At 35.2% G+C, this 20,438-nt stretch overlaps 1 protein-coding gene across 1 annotated transcript in view; it reads right to left on the minus strand.

Moving 5' to 3' along the window:
• ca10a (carbonic anhydrase Xa) overlaps positions 1–20,438 on the minus strand; it is a 296,564-nt gene that overhangs the window by 32,605 nt on the left and 243,521 nt on the right. Inside the window, exons 5-7 of the mRNA XM_056470210.1 lie at positions 20,062–20,157; positions 15,712–15,784; positions 9,792–9,946 (exon numbers count right to left, since the gene is read on the minus strand). Of these exons, the coding sequence (XP_056326185.1) occupies positions 9,792–9,946; positions 15,712–15,784; positions 20,062–20,157 (324 nt within the window). The remainder of the gene's footprint in view (positions 1–9,791; positions 9,947–15,711; positions 15,785–20,061; positions 20,158–20,438) is intronic.

Below are 20,438 nucleotides of genomic sequence, written 5' to 3' on the forward strand. Positions count from 1 at the left end.
AAAGTCTGATATCAGGATGAAAAGGATGTAAACCAATTTATTTCTGAGTCTCTAATGTACCATATCGGTCAGTAAAAGAGTTGTGTAATCCTCATTGAGCATAATACTTCACTCTGGAGAAAACAAGCTTTCAGCGATACTGTAGGACTTTAAACATTAAACTGAAGATCAGGGTTTCTGCGGGGTCTTAAAAAGTCTAAAATTTAAGAATCAAAATTTACGCCTTAAATTCGCTATTCTAGGTCTTAAATATTTTTGCACAGGTCTTATTTTTCCGATGTCCATGTAATGCTACATCTAATGCTCATTTAAAAAAAAAAATTGTTGTTGTTGCTTGGTTTTCGTGGTGTTGTAGTTCTTTATTTCACTAGTCCAAGTGTAATTTGAGGTATTACAACTACAAATGAAACCAATATGCAATAGCCAATCAGCTTTCTGTGTTTGCGGAGGATCGCTTTGAGTACGCGCGACATGATTTCAGCTGGCAGAGCTCACAATTTTTTTGAGACTTAGGCAAACAGTTCATGCGGCGCCGCGTTTGATTTGAGTTGAATATTTAACACTTTGAAGAGATTTTGTCTGAAACAGGTATGCCTGTACAGACATTTTTATGATCCATCCATGCGTGATCATCGGAAGAACCAGATGACCAATAATTCTTGAATAGAAATTGCAACAGCCGTGGGAGGGGAAGAAAGTTTTTGGAAAAGATTGGAAAATCCTGAGGGATAAGTTTGTTAAAACAAAAAAAGAGGCCATGCAAAAGTGGAGACGCATGTGGTTTTAATATTACAGAATATGTTTTTCCACCATTCATAAGTTTTACACTGATGTATATATTACAATTTAGAATTTTACACAATTTACAAGTTACAAACTAAAATTAAGTAACAAATGATGTCTTTGATAACTGGAAAGGAATATTTAAACCTATGGGTTTACAATATACTGATGCCCTATTTCTAAGCTTTATTGGTGATAATGGTCAGTAATGTTGGACCATTATTAGCTTTTTAGCTTATAAGTAGAGGACAGAAACTAGTCAGACAGTAATATGTAAATTTTTGGAGTGGACGAAAAAAAAAAAAAAAAATCAGTATTTTTTTTAGTAAGTTTATTTTATTTTTTATTTTTTTTGCTTTTATTCTTGCCATAATAAAAATATAAATGTGGAGCAACCCATGTTCTGTTGCCATTAAATCTCTAACTTTAATAGGTAAAACTGTCCGAGATATGAACAAAAGTAAGTAATGCATCAACGTTTGATTTTAAAAATCTTGAATGGTTATAAAAATCTTTATAATCATTATAATAAATTATAAAAATAATAAAAAACAATTAGTTTAAAAATCTTCAATGATGTGACCTCGTTACTTTCTACTTCTCTGTTTATCCATCTGATTTTGCTGTCTGTTTCTTTTGACCACCTCCTGTCATTTAAAAGAATCTCACAATGACGAACACGTCAAGTATAAAAGCCTTGTCCGTTTCGTGAGGTGCGCGATGCAGCACCAGGCGAAAGTTCAAATCAGCCTTAAGAGGTTTGTTTTTTCTGTAGTTCAATGGTGCATTTAACCTGTCTTTAGAACTGTTTAATTTGAATACATTTATTTTACCACTAATTTTGTGATTTTGCATTTTCTCTTTATGTGTATGTGTGTTTTTGATATTGTGATGTAGGTCTTAAATTGAATACTTAATGGTCTTAAAAAGGTCTTAAAAAGTCTTAAATTTGACATTATCTGCAGAAACCCTGAAGATGTTTTAGTTATATTTAAATAAACTATTATAATCCACTGTTTATTAAATCATTAGAAAGTAGTTTGTATTATATTTGATTCAAATATTATAACCAGTGTAATAAGTTGACTCCTGGAGTATGTTCTTTCTTTGTTTTTTGTTTTTTTTAATAAAACACATGTAATCAGCATTCCAAAATAAAGGTGGGGTCACGGGGTTGTCCTTCTCAAACAGTTCAAAGAGATCATAAGTGACTATCTAGACCTAAAGGCAAACTTTAAGATACCAATATGGAGTTTTTTGTTTTAGTTCTGTCTAATGCCCGATTCACACAGGGCTTCAGCGTCAATGCTGACAGAGGGCATGTCTGTAATTGGGGCTGACGCAGTCATCATGATGCTTCCTTTGCTGCTTGAATAGTTGAGAAATTCCCAACTTCTGCAGTGAGCAACTTCGCTGAACAGCGCTGATGGACCCAGAATTCAGTTCAGCAGCGCTTTACATCACCCATTTAAAGTGAATGGGAAGCGTTGATGCTGATGCCCCGTGTGAAGAAACTTGAATACTAAAGAAAGTCCACTCAAAGTAAAACTAAATGAATTGCATAACTCTCTTGACTCATTAAAATGTAAAGCCTGCAGCCCACAACAAATGTGAAAAGTTATTGCTCATTTGCTGAAGTTTACTACAAACTGTATGTAATTTTGCTTACATGGATAATTGATAATTAATCAAATGCGCTGCCAATCAGCCAACCGTTGCATTGCTGATCATGATTTTGATAGGGCTGTCCTTCACAAGCGCGAACACATGCAGCGATCTCAGATCAGTTTATCCAGATAAAGATTTAAATCTGAGGGCTGCACGGTGGCACAGTGGGTAGCCTGTTCGCCTCACAGCAAGAAGGTCACTGGTTTGAGCCCTGGCTGGGTCAGTTGGCATTTCTGTGTGGAGTTTGCATGTTCTCCTTGTGTTTGCGGGAGTTCCGGTTTCCCCTACAAGTCCAAAGACATGCAGTATAGGTGAATTGGTTAAGCTAAATTGTCCCTAGTGTATGAGTGTGTATGGATGTTTCCCAGTGATGTGTTGCAGCTGAAAGGGCATCTGCTGCGTAAAACATATGCTGGATAAGTTGGCGGTTCATTCCACTGTGGCAAAAATGAATGAATTTTAATCTGATTCACAAACTTGTTTGAAGAACTAAATTAGCAAGATATCAGTTATCAAGATAAAAGAACCAAGATCTGCAAAATCGTCTTAGATCGGTTAAGCGAGGTTTGAAGTACGGACCTCAGTTCTACAAGAAACAATATCCACAGTCACAAATGACCTACTTGACTGCTAATTAAACTCAACATTTACTAAACCACTTGAAGGCAACAAATCACTGTATAAATCAAAAGAATATCCAGACCTACTCATAATTGTAAGTAGTCCAATGCCAGTCAAGCTGTCCTCCCGATGTACTGCTTACAGCAATAAAGTTAAATACTGATATTGAAAATAATATAGCTTTATTGTTTTCTATACATGTTGTAATTTATCTTATGAATTATTTTGACTACAATAATCACAAAATGAAAAATGTGATATCATGACAGATCACCGGTATTGTATGGACAATTTTTAAATTATATTTAAATTCAGTGAATTCTATATATTATATTTGAATTAAAACAAATCAGATGTCTCATTGCTAGAAAGCATAAAACGCATACAGTAACACAATTGAGAGAGAAACATTCTGGGGTTTCTTTGTTTTTTATAGCCGTCTCACTTTTTATGTGGGCCCTTTAATTTAAAGTACTTGTTTTTAGCCCAGGGCTGTGTCCAAAACCTAAGCCAAAATACCTTTCTGCCCAGTTAGTCATTGACTAAACAGACAGGTACTGCCTAAAGAAACTACTTCTTGACTCGCTTTCCAACCCACCATAACATTATAGCTAATGATCTAGAACAAATTCAAGTGGGTGTTAATAACCAATCAGATTTTTAGTAGCTTCAACGTTTAATATATTCTTTTCCTTTAGACACTTTTTATTCATTCTAGCAATAAAGTATGCACAGGAGTGTGGAATATAGGCATCACACATTACATTCAGAACCGACCAGATGAATTCAGACCAAGTCTTGCTTTCCTAGCTCTCTAATATATACTATGTTTCTTATCTGTCTGCTATGGCAGTAGCCAGGATTTCCTTTTAACATGAAGCACATTTTCAATGTTCCAAAATGTGAATTAGCAGTGTTTCCATCAATTTGTTAGAGCGATAGCAGAGATGGCAATAGTACACACATCCTTTACTCAAGTAGATTAACAGATACTCGTGTTTAAAATGACTCTGGTAAAAGTTGAAGAACTGACTACACTTTTGTACTCAAGTAAAAGTAAAGTACAGCTTTAAAAATGTACTTAAGTAAAAAGTGTCCATTTCTACTTCCTGTTTTAGTTTCACGCTGGCAACTAGACCTCACATCATATCCATATATTTATACAAGATTTTGATGTAAAAATTGTTGCTAATTTTCAGCAGGCAAAGTAGCCAAGCAACATCGCACTCTGCAATATTGCAAAATGACACGGCTCAAAAATCTGTGTATCATCATTCTGACCAACACAATCTCACGGCAATTTGTAACTTTTTGATTTAGTGGCTAATTCGTGCGAATTCGTACGATGTAATTCGTACTATTTAGTACGATTTGCTCATCCCCCAATGACGGTTGGGTTTAGGGGTGGGGTTAGGTGCAACGCCTCCTTTTTAAAATCGTACAATTTTGATGACTGAACTCATACGAATTCGTAAGAATTAGCCACTAAACTGACAAAACGTAAAATACTTACGTTTTCTTGTGAGATCAGACTGTTCTGACACAAACTCACAGCATTCAGCATGAAGTTTTGCTGTTTTAAGATCAAGAACAACAACTAGCATTAATGTCCATTCATACACTTAAAAAATGAGGCCTATATCTTTATAAATGATCAACATCTTCAATTAACACTTAATCGAATACAATTTAGTCCAAAACATTTTTTTTTGCTATAATAAATGCTTAATATATTTTACTATTTTGGGTATTCAGCTAAATTATACTGCTTGATTATCTTCAAAACTAAAAGCAAAATATCCCATGTTTTCAGTGACATTTTCTTTCGTGGATATAGTCATTAATGCTGTTAATACATTTATTCTATGCTACCCTCAACCCCACAAAAAAAAAAACACAGGCGTAATTACTAGGGGTGTGACGAGACGCTTACTCCATGAGATTTTTACATTTTAAAGAAATCTTCAATGATGAAATGCATGAATGGAAAATATTTTATTCAACTGAAAAAAAAAAAAGATCACAAATTGCAAAACTATTTATGTGCTTTTTTTAAATGAACTTGTAATGAAAGTTATTTTACTTCTATTTTAATCAATTCTATGCAGTAAAGGACATGCAAACACTGCTCAATATTTGCTAATATATGAATGGAAAATAGTGATTTTTCTTCAGTTAAATAAAAATCTGTGTAAAAATTCAGGTGCTTTTTTAAATCAACTTGTAATAAATGTTACTTTACATTTATTTTAATGAATTGTGCCATAGAAGACATACAAACACTGTTAAATATTTAGCTATAAACTCTACTGGCTGACTTCTTCCCTGTACAATTTCAGATGAGACTCAAACTCGTTTCCACAAATTGAACTTAATCATGTCATTTTTGATTTCATTTTTCAACAGTTTCACGTTCATTCAGCAACATCTTCTGTTTCTTTCCGAACAGCATAAACGTGTGTTCGGTGATGATGATAATGACGACGATAGGTGTATATGTCTCCAGTAGTTCACTGTGTGTGTGTGTGTGTGTGTGTGTGTGCACTCGGAGAAGATGTGCGTCTGTGGTCCTTTACTGACTCGATGGGTGCAGAGAAGTGTCAAACAGCTGAGTGTGTATGTCTTATCTTGTCACAAAATGCAGCTAAAATTCCTGCACAACGGTAATAGTTTGATTACGCCGTTTACATGACATCTTACTGCATTTCAATAATGCGACTGTAATAGGAATTACATGTCTTAATTCACTTAGTGTTACGACGATTATGGCTTTAAGCATATCTAAAGTGCTATTCCATCATATGTTACGAGCCGTGGTTAATGCGTGTGGCTGCAGATGTAGCAGCCTCTGCTTTTGGACGCGGCAACCCGACAAGTCTGGTGAAGGAAAAAAAATAAAATAAAAAATAAAAGAATAATAAACAAAATCGATCCTGCTTCCAATCTTCAGTGCTAACTTCACTCTCATTTACGCTAACTTTTTACATCATAACAACACCGCTCACAAGACAACTTTTCACCTCGACAAGAAATCTCATTGTGAATTAGTCTTATGAGATCTTGTAGCCCGAGATCTCGCCACATCCCTAGTAATTACAGCCTCCAAAACTTTTTGCATGAATTTGTTTTTTCACATGATAAATTCCAGATGATCCTTCTCATAATTTTATTCATTTACATTTACATTTAGTCATTTAGCAGACGCTTTTATCCAAAGCGACTTACAAATGAGAACAAGGAAGCAATTTACACAACTATAAGAGCAGCAGTGAACAGGTGCTATAGACAAGTTTCAGGTGTGTAAAGTCTAAGAAGCAAAGCATTAGAAAATTTATTATTATTTATTTTTGAGAGAGAGTGCAGTTAGTGGTATAGCCAGAGAGGCAGTTACAGATTAGGAAGGAAAGTGGAGACTAAATAGTTGAGAATAGTTGAGACTAAATATTCAGAAATCAGCCAGTGTGAATAAGTTAATAAATAAAACTAATGAATGAAACTAATTTAAATGAAGACAACTTTAGTCATCCTTGCCTTTCTTGTGGGAAGCTTCACAAACTAGTATACATACATGCGTGATCAACATAGGATGAAAATGTCAGAAAAATAAATAGTGGAGTAAAGAACTGATACCAGAAAAATCTACTGACCGATTCTACCGTGAATGTCATGAAATCGATATGAAAAATGTAACACAATTTAAATGTAAAGGTTTTATATATCTATATATAAGAGTTCATAAATTATTTAATTGAATTTAAAATACTGTAGTGAACTTATAGTATTGACTAGCAATAGTATTATTTGGTAAATGCTTTTTTTATCTCATTATTTGCATTAACTTTTTCACATTAGGGTAAAACCAACTCACGGTAATGAAGAAAAAAAATAAAACGCTATTTATGGGATTTTAATTTGAAATTGGCCAATTCTGAAGCAATATTTCAAAATGTGTTCAACGATCACTGATTGTGTCTTATTTAATCATTTGCTCTTTATTGCTAAGGTTATCTTAGCCTCGAACTGCTTTGAGTTTTCCTTCCATTAGTCCTGCTTTTGTACTCTTCTCTGATGGCGTGTCTTAGTATTATCTTGTGTTGGATCTAAATTTAGCACTTGGGTCCTTCTTCACAAGGTCACTCCCTGCACTGGATTGTTGTAAAGTCCCAGCAGGTCTTGTGGTTTCAGCAGTAATGAGCACGTTTTAATGCTGTTTCTGGCACCCTGTGAAGAAAATCAGGCTAAGAGCATAATGCATCTGATTAAATGACAAGATTTGCATGTTGAAAAGTCTCACATATATCTGGCTCGGGAAGTGCAAAGTGTTCAACAGAATCTTTTAGTCAAAGCAGTGTCAAGATGCTGTTTAGTGACACCACACTTTTGAAGCCTTTTCAACTGAGTTTAAAATGTCAGCATGGAAAATTGCCAGAGGGAAACAAAGCAAAGAGCAAAGCAATAGAAGTAAAACTTAGCCAGCTTTATAAGAATAATATTAATAAAAAAAACTATAAAAGAGTGCTTGTAGAAATAAGGGGTCTGTATCAGTCTGCTTTAGTTTAGTGGTGCACTTGTCAATATGTTTCCATCCAAAATGTGAATTAACTTTATGCGCAAAACTGGATTATCACATTAAAGACGTGCGAATAAAGCAGCGTTTCCATCCAACGAGTCAAAGCGAACAAAATCGTCACTTCCCGATTAACTGGCGCCAAATATCAGCAGTAAAGAAGAAGCTGCGTCAATCTTTTCTTCATCTAATAAATGACTTGCGTCTCAGAAGGCAATCCTGACACGCAGTGAATGCTCGGTGGCGTTTGAAGGTGTGAGACACAGAGCACAGACGCTCTTGATTCTGGAGGTCATTAATAATATAATAACACTAATAGTTAAACGGTAAGGCAATTTAGAATGACTAAAACAACAGTTCAGATGGTTTATAATGTGTTCAGCTGCTGGTTTGTCCATTCATACACATTTTCATCATCACATGATCTCTCATAACAAAATCACATGACCTTTTTTAATGTGCATACTGAAATTTGTGCGGTAAAAGTGTTTCCATCGTAGTTTATGCGCATCTTTTCTTATCGAATAAAAAAAAGTTTATCCTACTCCGTTATATACAACAATGATACAATCCTAAACACTAGCTATGTTTCCATCCACCTATTTTTATGTGCATTTTGCTTAAAAATGGTTGATGGAAACGCCATGATGCGCATAAATTTTGAAAATGTGCACAAAAAAACATGCGCATTTTCAAAATTTATGCGCACCATGGCGTTTCCATCAACCGTTTTTTTATGCGCATAAGCAAATCCGCATAAAAACAGGTGGATGGAAACATAGCTAGTGTTTAGGATTGTATCATTGTTATATAAACACTCAGTTCTTATTAAATGATTCTAAATCTTCCAGGTTTTATTTAATTCTAGCATGATCGTAGTATAGGGCTGCACGATTTGGAGGAAAAAAAAATAAATCAAACTGTGATTTAATTTTTTTTTTTTTAGAAAACTTGCAATTTAAAATGTGATTTACTATAATTTTATAAAAGAGCTGCAGGTTTGATGTGGTTTAATAGCTCCAAAGAAAGACCAAGCATAATCACACAAAGTACGCTACATTATGCTTCTGTTTAATAATATTATTTACAATAAAGTTGTTAATTGTCATGACAACTAAAGCAAATAACTACAGGATTTTAAATTCAATTAAATAAATTATATATAAAATCTTATTTAAAGATATATAAAAACCTTTACATTTAGATTGTGTTTCTTTTCATATTGATTTCATGACATTCACAGTGCATTGACGATGCTTTCCATACACAATTTTAGATTTTACTCCACATGCAGCACAAGAATTCTTGCATTCAAATGTATCAATTATAAATACATTTATATTGATATACAGGTATTATTTGTAATACAATTTTGTCCTTTAATACAAGCAGTCAGATAAATGACTGTACCTTTAATTTTCCTGCTCAATGAAAACTCTCAAAACAAACCAAACAAAAGTCAATGAAGCGAACAACATGTGCATTTACAGCGAATAAACAAATCTCTCTCTCTCTCTCTCTCTATATATATATATATATTATATGTGTGTGTCAGTGTGTTTATATATATATATATATATATATATATATATATATATATATATATTATATTATATATATATATATATAAATTTATTTGTTTTATATGATTGCAGACGTTACAGTAGGCTATTTTGCATTATCATTTATCTACAGCTATAATCAAATGTTGTTCATAGAAAGGTCAGTAATTAACATTTATTCATAAATATTTATGTCTATAATGCATCTGTTTTGTGAGAAGTGCTTTTCACATCATATGTGAATGACCCATACAACTTTATTTTATTTGATTTTTTTACTTTTGTTTGAGCGAGAATGACGTCGACTGCAGCTTTCTGTCATACACCACGCCTACCAGAAGGGTACCATTTGGCAGTGGAGACACAAGCCTGATAAAAGTGATCCATACTGAACCGAACTGTAGCACTAAGTGGAAACGAGGCATAATATGATCTGGTAGTTATTACTCTTATGTTTCTTGCGCCATGTCTTTGCTAGTGTGCCATTTTGTTATTTCATGAGATTTGTATCTTAGTATACTTAATTTTGTAAACAAATATAGACATAAAATTCTCAGCAAACCTATTTTTGACAGCGAACAATAATTCACCTGCATCTTTGTGACGTAGATTGGCTTGTTCATTAGAATCCACGTTGCGGTCTCGTAGCATGGTGGGATTGTCATAGACCCTTCGTAAGTGATAAAACTTGCCGTTTCTGGATACACCTCCTCAATGTTTAGCCCCGAGAGAAGGTATGCATCATCTATAGAAAAGGAGCAAAAGCATGCCAAAATGTTGTTGCTTATCAGTAAAAACCCATCTAGAGAAACAGTTCACAAGTATGTGTACTTTCCAGCCAAGTATTCATCCAAATTCAAATTCAATAACTAACAAAAGAATGACTTAAAAAATGTGGAAACGACAATAGCAAAAGAGAAAGCAACAACAAAAAGTGTTCTATCTGTGCTCTGAACAGTTCTTTTCAGCATTTATGTTTTGCCTTTGATTTGTTGTCAGACGGTGACAGCGCATGTTATTTTGACTTCACAATAGCAGGCTGACATGAGATAATGTGCCACTGGATTTATGAAGAACAGCAATATTGAACCCACCTTGCATTGACAACAGACAAGTAATAGGTTCCGACTCGCGTCAGCCAGAGGAAATAGTTCGTTATTCTCCCTCTATCCCATTGATTACCACTCTATCTCCCTGCATGTTTGCAATTCCACCAGCGTCATTGCGCAGAACTTTGATAGCTTTGGTGGCATAAATAATTATTTTTGGCCGCCGAGGAGGAGGATGTGTTTGAAAAATACATGCGCTGGCTCCACTGCCAGTGAAAACGAAGGCTGGTAGTAGTGCGTTTGCAAAGACTGAACTGGGAACAGAGCGGGAGGCCAGAGGAGCAGGGTGGGGAGGCTCTGACAGCTGTCAAAACCCACGCTCCTCTTGCCTCCCTCTGCAAGCGCTGTTGAGTCCTCCCTGAGCTCAGCCAGCCTGTGTTCACGCACCAGCCACCAGGGGTCAGAACACTATCTATTCATCCACTCTATCCCACCCCTATTAATTCAATTATGAAGGCCTTTTTTCAAAAGTCCCTCTGGTGAGTTAAAAGGATAATGCCACGGTACATTTCCTCTACACTGCATGTCAGCGACGGCCATGAAATATTCCCAAACTAGGAAGTGGTTTTAATTTATTAAGGCTGAATACATTTACTTCTCAACACCTTGTTTTTTACTCAAGTCTTGTGCATACAAGTTGCTGCTGTCAATTAATAATTAGGAAGAAGTTGTAGAATTAATTCTAATTCAGAGGATGATCAAAAAAGGTGTTCATGAAAGTTAACAACACTGTTTCTTTTGACAAAGAGCCAAATTTTGGATAATTACACAAATATGCTCAGACAAGAGGTCAAACTTTTGTTTCTACAGATTGTGTCCAGAAAAGAACCTATTGTTAATTCAATGAGCAAGTACAACATTTATTTTATTTCATAACAATAATAACATTAGAATGATGATATTGCCTTTCAGCATCTTATGTGAGACACTGAATTAAGATATTTTTATGTGGGAAGCAGTTTCCAGACATTTCCATAGTTACAATCAACACATTTACATTTGTATAAAAACAAAGCAAAAAAAAAAAACCCCAGACATATTTCATATGAACATAATAGTATTACATACACACATTTATACACACAGTATAAATGTTTTTATTTTTACCTGACAAGCTGACTCAGATCCCGCTCTATCATCACCTAATTAATTATAAAAACATTAAATATCTGTCTTTGGCAGAAATTAGCATGACCTGTGTTGCACAAATATTTTGGTCCGGTTCTCACTGAAGATCCAGTTTGGTCCTTCCACTGCTGTCATATTCATATAAACTTTCAAAAAATTTTAATATATGTTTCATATATGACTTAAAAAAAAAAAAAATCAAAACATGAACTTGTTATTTGAATATATTTCCATATTAGATTTGGGAGTGTAGGAATGCACGATCAGCTGGTGATTCATAGAGGCTTATTTCCATGATGTAAACATTCATGTGAACTGCACACCAGACCAACCCTTTCAGGTGGACTCCTGGACTCCGTCCGTGCACACACACCAACTTTATTTTACACATTCCTCTAAACTACAAGCATGGCAAAGTTGCAAGAACCTATGTACTGAGTACTGCATATCGAAAGATCATATGTCCCATCACAATAACATTGTTGTAGCTTTTAAGTCATAGTCTATCATGCAATAACTGGCTTGCATGATTTTTTAAAATGTTATATATAATCCATACTTCCTAACTTAGTAGTGTGTTGCTCTCTCTTATATTCTGACCATTTCAGATCTAATGGTATGTGCCTGACACGTCATATGTATAAACAGAGACAAGCAGCTCCAGCAACAGTGTTTTTCCTGCAGTTTAATTTATTAACTGCTACTGTGTCCTAAGTTTCAAACTGCAGCTTTAAAGTTTGAGTTAAAGTTATTGGTGTGGCTGTGGAATCCTGGTGCATCAAACTGCAATGCAGCCTATTGCAACATTCAAAAACATTAGTAGAGATACTTTTATTGCTTGTTGCCTTGACTGGGTAGGACACAATTGATGAGTGGTAAAGTCTGTGTTCTCATTTGTTCAGACAGCCAACACAAGGTCATTTTTGGTGTATCTAACTCAAATGGTTAAAGTATCTTTTCAAAAATAACAAAAAAAATAATTCTGAAACTTTAAGAACATTAATTTTCTGAAACAAAAGAATACAGCAGTAAATAATTAACTGGACAACTTTACCTCTTTTCCCACCAGAATTCTGTATACAGCAATAATATAAGAGGCTATTATTTATCAAAATAAACAGCCAAGCATTCTATTTCACCTATATGTGCTTTATTACCACTTGACTGCATATTAGTTTACTATATGCATTTTTCTCAACTTAGAGCATATGCGTGTATGAGCATGTCCTGATAGGCAAAGCCAGAGGTAAGCAAAGGTAATTTTGATGAGTTACTGGTCTATCCACACACATCTAGAAGTTTCGAAGTCTGTAAAGCATTTCTCTCACTGATCCATCAATGCCCGCCTGTGCAGCTGTGTAACTCTTCATTTTACTCAACCGTTTATCGGCTACTTTACCTGTGTCTGATCTACAGTGATCGCCTATGTCAGGGGAAGCCCTAACTCAGTCTCTCCAGTGTCCTGCAGAGTATAGTTTCAACTTGTTGCAATTTCAAACCTGCCCAGGAAAGCTTCTAGTAGTTTCCCAATATGTGTTTTTTAAACAATCTGCGTCCATTGTGTTGCTCATGTAACTCATCATCAACAGCCAAAGTGCAGTTCCAATACTCAAGATTACAAGAACAGAGGATGTGTGAAATAACCCAGATATGTTCTTGCTATCAGGGACGCATTAAATGCAGACAGTAAACATCTTAATAAAACACATAGAAGGGTGTTTATTTACTGAAATTCAATTAAAGTGTCTTTGTAAAGCTTTTGTATATGTTGACTTTGTAATTCAGTGGTTCTCAAACTGTGGTACATGTTTCCTTCCAGTGGTACGCGGAAAGAATCGCTGAATAATATAAGAATAAAATGAACACACTTTGTACCCTTTGACAGTATGATAACACTGAGACTCGTGATCAGACAGCACTGGCTAAGTGTACGATTATGCTAGTGTGCTAGATGTTAAAAATCAGTCCGCTTGGCACACAGCCAGAGGAAGATGCGTGCGGTTCTTGCGGAGCAGATACACACGTGCTAGAGAAGCCCTTCTGCAGACCTGGCTGTTGTGTTGGCGTTTTCAGTTACTGCAACTCAGGATTTTCCCCATGCTGCATTATTGGTAAAATAATTATTACAAATGTGTTAAAACGTGTGTATGTGTTTTATGTTTAGTGAAATAATTTCTAATTGCATCTTTAGTGATTTTGCAACTAATTACACTTGTTCTTGTCCCAATAGGTGGATTTAGAGGTTTTTGCAAAAAAAGCAGAAGTGGATTTAGCTGGTTTGATGCAAAAAATTTACCTTGTTAAAAACCAAAAAATTGTCTAAAGTGATAGTTTTGAAAAAAAAGCTATTTTATTTACTAGCTAATAACCTTTTTATTATCTATTAAGTGAAACTTCTGAACCTAATTATAGGAGCCTGATAGAAAATGCCCATTTTACAAGAAAAGAGGTCTGATGGATTTAGAGGGTTTACATATATATATATACACATACATACACACACACACATAAATATATATATACACACACACACACACACACACACACACACACACACACACACACACATATATATATATATTATATATATATATATATATATATATATATATATATATATATATATATATATATATTATATATATATATTATATAGAATATATACACACACACACACACACACTCACACACTCACACACACATATATATATATATATATATCTATATACACACTTATATTATTATACATATATGACACAGCCTATATTTATTAGGTCCAAGTGACATTTTCAGGTTTTGATGTATTAATACTTTACAAGAACAGCAGTTTTCTTTTTACTTTTTTAATACAGTGCCTTTCCTAGTGTTGGGTTGCAGCTGGAAGGGCATCCGCTGCTTAAAATGTGCTGCTGGTTCATTCTGCTGTGGCGACCTCTGATTAATAGGGACTAAGCCGAAATGAATGAATGAATAACAGTTTTGTCTGCAAGTTAATGTTCAAACTATTTAGAATGTTTAAAGTGGCTGACAATAATACATATTGTTAACAATAGGTATCAATCTTCCTCATTTTTTTAACTGTGCAGTGCTGTAGCTGCTTAATCAGGCCTACTACGCTACTGTATTTTAACACTGGTGATTATGGTGGTACTTGGTGAGACCATTTTTTGTCTGAGGTGGTACTTGGTGAAAAAAGTTTAAGAATCACTGATGTCATTGATAAGGGAAAAAAACAGCAAATTGTTGTTTGAATGTTGTAATGTTTAAATTATTTTCTGTTAAAATTCATGAAGGTCATGTGACCATCAGAAAAAAAACAAAACGCAGCATCTCATTCTCACAGCATGTGTTCTTGCAGTCTTCTCCGTTGACTCTCCCCAAGTAACTTGTCATGATTGATCTCCACAAGAATGCGAGATCATTCTCTGTGTTGAGAAACAGCCCTAGTAACAGCTTGATTAGCTGGTTCAGGTTGGAGCTAAACTCCACAGGAGTTCCTGGCCCTCCAGAACTGAGTTTGGGCACACCTGTTCTATGTATTTCTCACTCATGAAACCCAGAAGTCCCAGTACTCAGTCAGGACATGTGCTAGGACTTCCCTTACTGTACACCTAAAACACAGATTACCGTTAAAAATGTGTCAATAGCTGGCAAGTGTCGCCTCTTAATTGATAAGATGATGTCAATGCTGGGGAAAGAGTTAAGCATCATTTGATACTAAACCTGGAGTAATGCTGCTAAAAAAATTCAGTTTTGCCATCCCTGAAAGAAAACTGACATCTCTAAAGCTATAATAAAAGTAATATATTTCCAATCAAATAAATAAATAAATAAGTATGAGACATTTAACAGATAAACCTCTGAACAGAGGTGTGTATATATGTGATCTACATTTATTTAACATGTAATATTGTGCCTAGATACATTCATTTGAAATTTCTTCCCTATGTGATATTCTGTATGTAGTTATTGAGTCTGTGGTTTTAGACTCGACATATCCATGAATGTATAACATGATTCTGTCATTTATTCTCTCCCCACCGCAAGATGTCATGATAAACATACACAGATGCAAAATCTCCAGCTTCCCTCACCGACAGCTAGTCTCAGATGTTTACATAACTCTCACAGCCGATGAAGATACACCTGATATTCACTGCACGGTATGAGCAAACACATCTGATTCCATCACCAAATGCCAGTGCTATCGATCACATTTAGAAACCAAATCAGTTTTCATGTCAAACGGTAACAATATAATGCTTCCACTTACTCTTGTATGTTATTCTTGTGATGGTGTCTCTGTTCAACATGCGATTGAGAAATGAATTCGAAGTCTCAGATATCTGAAACAGAACAGGTGTTAAGGGGGAAAAAGGACAGAATGATAGAAAGGAGAGGGAAACAGGTGAGGGTTGGGGAAAGAAAAGAGAAGCATATTATTAGTGACAACTTCATTTGAAATTGAAGACAACATAAAATATCCCAGGAGAAAGGAATGTCCCATTCATTCAGTTTATAATGTGAAAACCCTGGTGCTAACATCACGTCTCTTGAAGTGTACTCAATTCATTAAGACGCTGAAACGTTTTTTAGTGCACTCAAATACATCAGGATGAACCCAGCAGTGTTCTGTAATTAAATGACACCTGATAGAATCACTCATGACACACTGCCGCATTTTCCATGCAAACTACAGAGTTCTTCAGAAACTCTGACTGCTTTTAGCAAGTAGTAAAAGAGCATTAATGAAGACAGCGAGGAACCGTTATCGTGCTTTTCTTTGACTCCACTTTACTTGCTAATTTGAAACTCTTTCAGTCTGAACGATTAAAGACATGTACTTTGTGACTACAACACAAATCACTTCTCTTCTGACCTCCTCAATGAGTGAACAGTAACGACTGAGGCTTAAAAGTCTTAGTCACATCATTTCAAGACTTTGTGATATTACCTGGGGCTTCAGTTAGGCATTATCTATTCCAAGAATTAATTAGAGCTGACTACACAGAGCGTGAACAAAGAATACCTTATAACATCCCTCACAATAAATGTTTTTCCTTAAGAATACTGCCTTTCCCAACAGTTTTGCCATCTATACAAGTCACTGTTTGTAAACAAAACAAACAAAATGGCTGGCTTCTATTAGGCCACTTCTATTATCGCTCTTTACTTCCGACAATGTTTTTTTATCAGGACAATTCTTTGCATTCAAAGTATTAGTCTGGAATGGGAGTCCCTACTGGAGGTGTGACGCCATAACAGAGAACACAGCATGTGGTACCTCAGAAAATGGCTTTGAAAATGACTCATGTCACAGAGAAAACAAGAGTTAAGTCAGAGTGTTCTCGGTCAGATCATTGACGTGGAGGGTATTGTATCTGAATAGCATCAAACACAGCTTGTATGTTAGTGAGAAAAAAGACTAAGAACTCTAGAACAATAAACACTGAAATAAGAAACATTCTTTTAAAATGCATTTCTACTTTTGCCCAAAATATGATGTTTAGAGGTATTCTAGTTATCATTTATTAAAACTACAATCTTTTTTATTAGCTCATAAAAAAATATTCATTATTTTACAGGAACATTGCAGTCACTAACTTTAGAAATGCTGTGGTATATTCACACAACTATTAAAGGATCACTCCACTTTAATTATAATTTTTTTATTTAATTTTGTTCTGGAATATCACTGTTGTGTTTTACTATTTTTATAGCTTTTTCCTACTTTTTTGTGATAGGATAGTCAGGGTGTCCTACAGGGTCTTAAAAAGTCTTACATTTTAAATCTAAAATTTTAGGCCTTAAAAAGTCTTAAATTCACTGCAAGAATGTCTTGTAGGTCTTAAATCATTTTAAATGGGTTTTAATTTTCCCATGTCCAAGTAAATTTATTAATATTTAATTTACCATATATTTTAAAACTTCTTCTTTTAAAGAAAATCTTTGTTGAAAAAATGCTTGTTTTGACACATTATTTAAAATGTGGTTAATGGCCCGTTTCCACTGGGTGGTACAGTACGGTTACGGTTCAGTACGCTTTTATGCCCGTTTTCCACTTTCAAAATGGTACCAAAAAGCTAATCGTATCGGACCACTTTTGGGTACCCTTTCGAAAGGGTACCTAGCACAACAAAAGGTACCAAAAGGTGGAGCTAGATGCGCAGCTGAGCGCTGTTGGTTTACAGTGAAACGTCACCAGCGCAGAATGAAAACAAAGCAAGCGGCATTTTTAAATACACAGGCGAGTATTTAAACCGTAATAATATATATACACATATAATAACGAGTCATGGTTGATCCGAGCCTAAACAAACCTTGTTGTCATCTTGATGAACAGCCACAAAGCCAAGAAGAAGAGCAGAATCTACCCTGTGCACCATAGTTGTTTACAAGGCCATCTAAAGCGCAAGCGGTTTCGCTTTCTCGAGTGAGCTCGCCACGCGTCTATATTTGAATTAACGAATGACTTGAGCTGATGATAATAATGTGCGCATGATTATTGAAGTGCTTCTGACATCCTTTCAGAAATGAACAAACGTGAGAGTGAAGCACAAAAAAAACAAAGGAGAAGCTGGAAAAACAAAGGAGCAAATGATTCTTTCAGCCACCTAAAACATGAACAAGCTGCCATGATTAACTATTATCATCACCTTTTGGACTATTATGAACTTGGAATGATGGAATTACTCTCTAACAGAGGTTACATGGGCTGCTGAAGATTAAAGATGCATATGAGAAGTTTGCACTGACTGTGGGCTATATGTTGCATGTTGTTTTTGAAGCCAAATAAGGACTAAATATGTTCTGTCTAGTTTTTCTGTAATTGGTAACATATCAGAGGCTGTAAAGCAGGTCGCACACCAGAAGCGCCGCTTGACGCTGCGACACGGCGCGCACATGACAGTTAAAAGTATCACACACCAGACGCGCACATTCGCATGATATTTTACATGAAACTAATCAGATGGCGCTCTGTGGCGTGGCAGGAATATGAACAGTGTCCTGAGTCGTGACTGGGCGCTGCGGACAGCCGCCGACTTGCGGCGCAGGTGTGTGTACCCTGATAGAAACCTATTTTCAGAATTCTGAAAACAAGTGGCGCTGTGCGTCGCCAAGTGGCGCTTCTGGTGTGCGACCTGCTTAAGGGTTTGTATGTGTTCATTTTGTATTTATTTTATTTATTTTTGTTATATAAACGCAAGCGTTACAGTAGGCTATTTCGCACAATGTATCATTGATCTGCAATTATAATCATGTTTATAGAAAGATTAGTTATTAACATTTATATAAGTATTTATGTGTATAAAGCTGTTATTTATGTGTATAAAGCATCTGTTTTGTGAGAAGTGCTTCTCATATGGTCTGTGAACGACCTGTACAGCCTTACTTTGACATTTCTTTGAGCAAGAACGTCGACTGAAACATTCTATGGTACACCAAGCCCACCATTGGTACCCTTTTGGCAGTGGAATCATAAGCCTGATAAGGTGACACTTACCGTATTGTACCACTCAGTGGAAACGGGCTATATGAAATATCTTTTTTTGATAGGGCAAGTAAAAGGCTTTTCCGCTGGCCCAACCAGGTCATTAGAAAACATTTTTTTTTTAGCATTTAGCCCCGTTTAGGTTTGAAATTCCATTCATATTGGTCTTAAAGTTATAAATTTGACTTCTGAAACCTGCAGAAACCCTGATGGTAGGTTGTAGACAGGATTGGCAAAAGAATGCAGAATAGTGCTATGTGTCGATGCACTAACTGCAAGGCTATAGGCACCAACAGGTTTTATCCCTTTTTTAATCTATTCAGCCAATCTCCAGGTCTGGCGGGGCGTTTTTAGCTTAGCTTATCATAGAAAATTGAATTCACTTCTCTAATTTTAAGTCTGTGCTATTAGTAATATGGTTATTATACTTTTTTTCTTCAAAAGATCTGGTAGTATATTTGAATTTGTTCTCAATTCATTCTATTTTCATGTCGAATCATATATTTAATGGGTTCAGTGAGCATGAATTAGTCTCCTTCCATATGGACAGACAGCAGTGGTGACTGGATCAGGCTGATGTCCAGGGCAAAGAGGACTAAACCTGCCAGTGACACTGGATGGGTTAATTATCTTAGCTTGAACTCTTATTCTGAGGGAAAACAGTAGGTAATGGTGTCTCTGCAGATGGTCTACTCACAGTCCTCTAATAAAGCAGGGGAAAGTTATTTTATAACCTTGTCCTTCCAGCATGACCGGGAGATGCACACTTAGTTTGCCTGTTGTCTGGTAATTGCATGGCTAATTGTTTCAGAGTGTCTTCCTGTTTCACCTAGCCACATTAAATGTGCCAATTCAAATCAAGCAACAAATTGAAATATAAATGATGTCCGGTTTTCTATTTATAAAGGAATGTATGTATATATAGCAGCACAGCTGTTTTTATAATAATAGTAGTAATGAACAATGTTTCTTAAGCACTTACATTTCTTTAAATACATAATCTATGTAATGTTTATTTAACATCATTAAATTGGTATGAGAGAAAGCAGATATTTAGAATTTTGCCACTTAAAAACATTACAACATGGTGCAGTGGATTGTATGAAAATTAAGTGTTTGATCATTACTCACCTTCATAAATATAGACACTATCACCAAGCCATTTGGACTCTTAGCAGCTTCTGTGTAGTTTGTGTACAGTTCATGGTTGTAATGTATAAGTTGCACCTGTGTAAATGAAAAGGAAAAATCATTAATGATCGCAAGTTTTTTCAGTGAAATAAGGGGGTGTCTACGCAACAGAAAAGTTGAGCAGTTTTGGATTTTTACATACACAGCATTGTCAAGAAAAACTTAGACTGAAAACATAATACGCATGACCATTTTCAACAAATCACCTTTTTGTGCATTTTTAAACCTATTTTCACATCTTTGCATTTGTCATGTAAATGAACTGCCAAGTTCTGTTTTTAGGTGACATTAATGAATGGTACAGTGAAAATTACACA

Source organism: Danio aesculapii, chromosome 12 (genome assembly GCF_903798145.1).
Source record: "Danio aesculapii chromosome 12, fDanAes4.1, whole genome shotgun sequence".
NCBI lineage: Eukaryota > Metazoa > Chordata > Actinopteri > Cypriniformes > Danionidae > Danio > Danio aesculapii.